This window comes from Tupaia chinensis, unplaced genomic scaffold (assembly GCF_000334495.1).
Source record: "Tupaia chinensis unplaced genomic scaffold, TupChi_1.0 Scaffold000054_1, whole genome shotgun sequence".
Classification (NCBI taxonomy): domain Eukaryota; kingdom Metazoa; phylum Chordata; class Mammalia; order Scandentia; family Tupaiidae; genus Tupaia; species Tupaia belangeri.
This window is the reverse complement of record NW_006159512.1, coordinates 11,121,781-11,128,571: the sequence shown is the minus strand read 5'-3', so window position 1 is coordinate 11,128,571 and position 6,791 is coordinate 11,121,781. Positions and strand designations below refer to the sequence as shown.

Sequence of the window (6,791 nt, the reverse complement as noted above, 5' to 3'; positions counted from 1 at the left end):
CCCCGGCCCTCTGACGTGACCCGCTGTAGATCTACCGCACACCTGCCGTCTGACGTGAACCGCTGTAGATCTACTGCGCACCTGACCTCCGACGTGAACCGCTGCTCCTCTCGCACGTGTCTACCACGCACCTGACCATGGACGTGAACCGCTGCTCTTCTCTCACACGTCTACCACGCACCTGACCTCCGGCGTTAACCGCTGTGGATCTACCGCGCACCTGACCTCCGACGTGAACCGCTGTGGATCTACCGCGCACCTGACCTCCGCCGTGACCGCTGTGGATCTACCGCGCACCTGACCTCCTACGTGAACCGCTGTAGATCTACCGCATACCTGACCTCCGACGTGAACCGCTGTAGATCTACCGCATACCTGAGCTCCGACGTGAACTGCTGTAGATCTACCGCGCACCTGACCTCCGACGTGAACCGCTGTAGATCTACCGCATACCTGACCTCCGACGTGAACCGCTGCTCCTCTCGCACGCGTCTCTACCATGCACCTGACCGCCGACAGGTCTGGCTGCTGAAGTGTGAGAACCCTTGGTTGTCAACTCCAACTAACTCAAATAGAACAGTGTGTTTTTTTCAAGAGCTACTGGATAGTTCACAGAATCCCAAGGAAACCCACAGAAGAAAGGTGATTGGCCACCTGGGCCAAGATGATGCCCAAGGGCACGCGTCAGAGGGCACCATCCACCTGGCCAGGACTGGACCCAGACTGCAGACGCGCCACAGGCTCCCCATCCTTCCAAAATGGCTTCAGGGGCTCCCAGCTCCTTCCCACCACTGCCCCAGCTCGGATTGGATTCGCAGCCTGGGTGGGTGTGTCTGATTAGCTCTGCGGGCTACAGCGGAGCTTCCCAATCAGTGGAAGAGCCAGAGCCCAGAGCCGGGCAGTGCCCACAGACATGGACTACTCCCTGCCTTAGGGTCCTGCTCACGCAAGCCAGCACTTAATGCAAGGATTTCAAAAAACTTTCACAGGAAAAATGTCCTCACAAAGACTACAAAAAAAAGGAGAAAGAAAGGAAGAAAATGAACATACCCGCAGGTAATCCTCCTGGAGAGGGCGGGGATCTTCTTCCTATCATTTAGTGCTTTATTCAGCATATTAATTAGTTTCAAAAACTATAACCATAGACTGAAAATAGCTCATTAAAAGCATTTTCTAATTCAAAGAAAAGCAATTCAAACCTCAGTAACTGATACTTTGCTAGAATACTAGCTACAGAATAAACACCCTTACATCTAAAACTGTCAGGCGATGATTGTTAAAATACCAGAATTCTATTTAAAATGTATTTCAGTGTTTTTCTTTTTAAAATACATGTTTAAATGCACGCTCTGCTTAAAAGAGTAATTCTCAAGAGTTACTTCTCCTAAGCTGAATTTCAAAATAAGAACAAGAACGGGCTATGAAAAGCTATTAACACCAATTCAGGCTGAACTACAAAAAGTTATCAGCATTAATGCTGAATTTACCAGAGGAAATCGTAGGTAATTTTACCTCTAACTTACATATTGTGCTTTGTAAAACATGGAGAAAGCCTGCACAATCCGACCCCCACTATTATGTTAGGAAGCAGGGGCCGAGGCCGGCAGGTGGTATGCATCATGGTGAAGGCTCCAGACCACACGGTCCAGTGGTGTGAGTCGCAGACCTGGAGCTTGCTTTCTCACTGTCCCTCTCTCTCTGCTGCAAGCACGTGCCCTATAGCAAATTTAAAATAACAATGATAAATAAAATTAAATCTTTAAAAAAAGAAAGAAAGAAGGGCCAGCCAATGGCACCACAGTAATGCAACAGCTTGCATCCCAGACACACATGGGAAGGCTCTCGGTTCTCATCCCAAGGCCTCCCTGTGCACACAAGGGGCGTGTATGCCCTGAACACACAAGACAGAAACTGAGAGTGGATTGCAGCATGAAGACCATGTTGGGGATGCCTGTGTCTCTTATTCAATCCTCATGGAAGAAATACACTAAAAAAAATTAAAAATTATTTTATATGGTCAGAACATAGCCATAAAACAAGAAAGGGGCCGGCAGGTGGAGTGGTGGTTAAGGGCGCTGGACTCCCACATGGCTGAATGCAGTTTGAGTTCCGGACCTGGCAGCTTGCTCTCTCAGTTTCTCTCTCTCGCTCTTGCTCTGTCATTCTCTGGTCAAATTAAACAAATGAATAACATAGCTTAAAAAAAGAGAAAAAGCAGAAACACTCTCGGCCCCCTTAGCATCAGACCTTGGGCACCCCTAGGCTCGGTGGCAGGAGAGAAGAGCGAGGACAAGGCACACGCACAAACTCGGTCAGTCCCTCGGCACCACGGCATTTCACTGTCTCCGTGAGAAGCTCTCCATGCCACAGACATTTTCAAAACTGAGGTCTACATTTATTTAAAAAAGAAATACTGCTGGGTCCAGCCGGTGGTGTAGTGGTTGCAGTGAAGGATTCCACCCCCTACCCATGGCCAACCGCAGTTCAAGTCCCAGAAAAGGCGGCTTGAAAATCATGCTGGGCACCTATACCTGTGTGCTCAAAACCCCAGGAAGAAAATGAAGGAAAAGGAATTGCTGTGTGGCTACCCCCACGCCCAGGCCCAGGGGGTGACTTCTCACTTTCCTTCTCACTGTCTGTCTCCAGCAGTGAACACGCCCTATGGCAAAAACCTTCTTTTTAAAAATAATCATTTATTGATATTTTGACCAACTGGACTGGGGAGAAATGTTCACATATTGAAATGTTCACTTTGCAAGCTAAATAATGATTGAATGTATAAAAAAAACTTAAAAACAAAATTAAAATAAACATAATTATTTATTTAATTCCATTTGTTATTGTTTTTTAATTTGACCAGAGACAGACAGAGAGAAAAAGGGAGAAAGCAAGCCACCATGTCCAGGGCTCAAACGGCGGCCAGCCATGTGGGAATCCAACACCTTTAACCCACACTCCACCTAATGGCGCCAGCAAAAACCTTAAAAAAAAAAAAAAAAGGGGGAAAAAGGGAAAAGAAATACTACTTAAATCAGTTTGCATTTGGCTGACTTCGTCCAGAAACTGACAAAGAATAAGTTTGCATTTTCTGAGGAATTGAAGGGCAGTGAGAGACGCTCAGAGGCACGCTGTAGACTAGAAGCAGAATTAAATGTCCTAGATCACTCACCACATGTCCAGTAGTTGACCACTGAAGTGCAACTCCACATGAATTTGAGGACTGAAGCAAGGCTCCATGCTAGATGACAAAGCAGACAGCCACTAAGTAAGACGGGGCCCAGAGCTAGGAGGTAATAATCTACCTGGGGAAGGGAAAATGAGCGGCCGCTGTCAGACAGCATGGACCTGCGCTCGGGAACAAGCACTAACTGGAGAGCCGATGGAGGGTGAGAGCCTGCTAGAGAGGGCCCACAAGGAAGGACAGTGCCACAGCAGCTCCGGGAGGACGGGTGGGAGGAGGGAGCATCTCCCAGGAAAGACACGGAGCTCAATAGAGTATTCAAGCACACCCAGGTTCTGAGGGGTTCACACTGAAGTATGAGAGAGAAGTCCTCAAAGCTTGGAGGCAACAGCACCTTAAGAACAAAGACGATCAACCCATGATAGAGAAGGTAAGTCAGAGGAGCCCAGGCCTGGCAACAGGCCACTATTTAAGAGAGGCTGATCAGGGGGCCGGCAGGCGGCATGGTGGTTAAAGGGGCTGGGCTCCCACATGGCTGACCACTGTTCAAGTCCTGGACCTGACAACTTGCTTTTTCTCTCTCTGTCTCTCTCTTTCTCACTCTGGTCAAATTAAAAAATACAATGATGATAAATAAAATAAAGGAAATAATTATTTTTTTTTTAATTTTTAATTAAAAAAAAAAAATGGCTGACCAGATCTTGGGTGATGGCCGGAGGTATGGGACAGGGCACAGGCAGGGGACGGTGCAGCCTCTCCCTCTCTCCGATGACCTCAGAAAGAGAGGATGAGAAGTGCCTAAGATCCAGTGTAGGTTACTGAAATCACTGCAGTTTCATTACCCAAATAAATAAAACCAATTAATTTTGGTTTTCTCTTTGACTACTAGGAAAGCTCAGAGCCAAACATACAGCCTGTCTCCAACCTACGGCAAGCACTTCTGGATACCCTAAGTCTATATGCAATGCGTCGCACACACTGTATATATTTAGCAAGTCACCTCCCATTCCTATAAAATAAGGCAGAAAATACGTGAACAGACAAGAAAGATGGAGAACAAGCCCAAGACAGCCAGCCAAAGGAGCTGGTTCAAGGGTAATATAAGCGGAAGGCCAACAGCCCAGCACATTCTCTTCACCGGCCTTCTACTCTAGCAATGACCACATCCACAACAGAGGCTGGGAAGCACCAGATTTTTCACTTCCTCAGCCCCCGTTACAACTAACAAGAGACCAGTTAACAAGAAACCAGTTCGACCTAATGACACTGAATCAGAAGTCTATGTGAGTTTTTGGGGAAAAAATCTCCTCTGTTAAGAGAGAACTGTAAGAAAATATGCTCCTTCTCTCCCCAGGTTTTTACAATGGCATGATATCAGGTGCATCTGCAACCACCTTGCAAACAAGAGGCAAAGAGCCTGAAAATCAAAAAAGCCAAAATACCAAGAAAAGAACAAAAAGCCTAGATAGATCTTTAATGACGTCGTCATGAAGCTACTGCATCTTTTCTAGAACCACCATCTCTAGACTTCTTACTCGTGGACAACAATAAGCCCTATTATTTAAGGCATTTTAGGTGAGTATTGTTAATTGCCAAAGGCATCCTGTTCCTGAGAGCCAATCTGTATACTAAGTTGGCAGAATTATTAGCTATAATGAGCAGGATGATGATGACGACTGAGAGGAACGTAAACAGCTAGTAGGAGCTGCTGCGAGCCAGTTAAAGATAAAAATGGAAAAGGAGGTGGCGATGTGTAAAGTTTGAAAAAAACGTGACCAGGTGCCATTAGGGTGCCAGAGGAAAAAGGGAGTAAGAGTAAACGCCCAGGTATGTTTAAAAAAGAGGACCTTCTCTAGGGCCAAAATTCAAAAAAGCAATCTGAAAACTGGAGCAGAAACTGCATAGGAGACTGGGGATTAGGGATTTCGAGTGAGGGGGGTTGTGTGTGCACCCAGGGCACCTGCTCTCTGGGATGTGACAGGAAAAGAAAGAGAAATATAGACTGGCCTAACATTTTCTTTAAAACCACCACCGTCAAGATAATTATAGGCCTTGCATATGTTCAACCTTATTACTTTACCCGTTGCAAGAACAAATTCCAGGATTAAATGCATTTTTTAAAAAAAAATACCTACTATTAATATTTACATACTACAAAGGGCTTTCTAGATATTTAACCACAAGCTTAAGTAAAATATGATATAAACTATTTCCTGAAAACACCACACATTGTCCAATTTTTCAGGCATTATGAAAAGAATCGTATCATCAAATATGCAAGTTCACTCTATTTGTAACCAAAAGGCTTCCAACTCTTGGACTTCTTGGTAAGATTTTTATCAAGGGTCACTATAGCCACTCACTACGTTACCAGTAGTTTAAATAATCTATCATCTCTGAGCTAATCTTACCGCCCTCTGCATTGTAAATTTGGAGGCAATGCGTATAAAAGTCAAGGGCATTGGCAAACGATGTGATATTTAAGGAGCTATTTAAGGAGCCGAGGATTGGGAGAAAGGTCTCTAATATTAAAGAAAAGGAATTATACAGCCTGTAGCTATAAGCAAGCAAACGCACAACAAAAAGCCTCTTAAGGTTCACCTTTTACGCACGCGGTTTGCCTTCCTCTGGCCCTATTTGCTTTCCACGATTCTATGAAAAAGTGAAGACAGCACGAATTTCCCTTGCTCACCTTCACATCTTCATGCTGCTTTTATGAATGGGACAATTTCCACCCTAAATTCCATCAGGCCACCGCCATCACTCACTTCGTCTCAAGCCCATCTTTTCTCAAAAAGCCCCCTTAACCTCGAGCCATCCGAATAGTCCAAGAAATACTAAGGCAGCATTTATATTTTTCTAAGGATTACATCTGTCTGCACTGCGTTCCGCTGTTTATATAGGACTGAACCTTTAACCTGGTGCTTACACCCGCTAGATGCCCCGGTCAATACGTGTCCTCAACAATGCGTCAGACCGTGTCTCTTGGAGTGTTTTTCCATAACCTGCGTGCTAGATGGTTCTAGACAGCACTTACTCCACAAGTAAGGCCACAATGCTGGAGAGACCATTACCTCGGGGCCAAGAACCCAACCAGGAAAGGACTGAGCTTGGATGGGACGCTCCCTCTGCTAACACCGGTGGACGGAGAGCGGTCTAAGGAACCGCTCCACCCCAGGAGACCCGAGCGCTTCCCGAGAGCGCGCAGGGGTCCGCCGGGGAATAAAGCACGAGTTCGCAGAGCAGGGAGGCTCCGGGCGCGCTGCATTCTGGGCCCGGTTTCCACTGTTACCCACGTGCACCAGCCCAATCGCGGCCGGCGCGGTCCGGACTACAAGTCCCAGAATGCCGCGGGACCGCCTTTCCCCTTCACACCCGGCGCCCGAGCCAGACCCTAAAGGAAACCCCAAAAGCGCACTCCCTGCACGGCCGAGAGAGGTCGTGCCCTCCAGGCGCAGCTCCAGGCTTCGGGCCGGCCCCCCTTGCAGGGAAGAGGGTCTCAGGGCCCCAGCCCCTAAATCTACTGGCCAGAAATTTGACAACTGCGTCACAGACTGCCAAACCTACGGACGACCAGGGACCCCCAACATCATCCCTGCGCAAAACCCCC

The 6,791-nt window shown here is 47.0% G+C and overlaps 1 protein-coding gene across 1 annotated transcript in view; it reads right to left on the bottom strand.

Moving 5' to 3' along the window:
- DCUN1D4 (defective in cullin neddylation 1 domain containing 4) overlaps positions 1–6,791 on the bottom strand; it is a gene marked incomplete in the record, with an annotated part of 107,183 nt that overhangs the window by 81,696 nt on the left and 18,696 nt on the right. Inside the window, 1 exon segment of the mRNA XM_027775928.1 lies at positions 3,170–3,238. Within this exon segment, the coding sequence (XP_027631729.1) occupies positions 3,170–3,238 (69 nt within the window).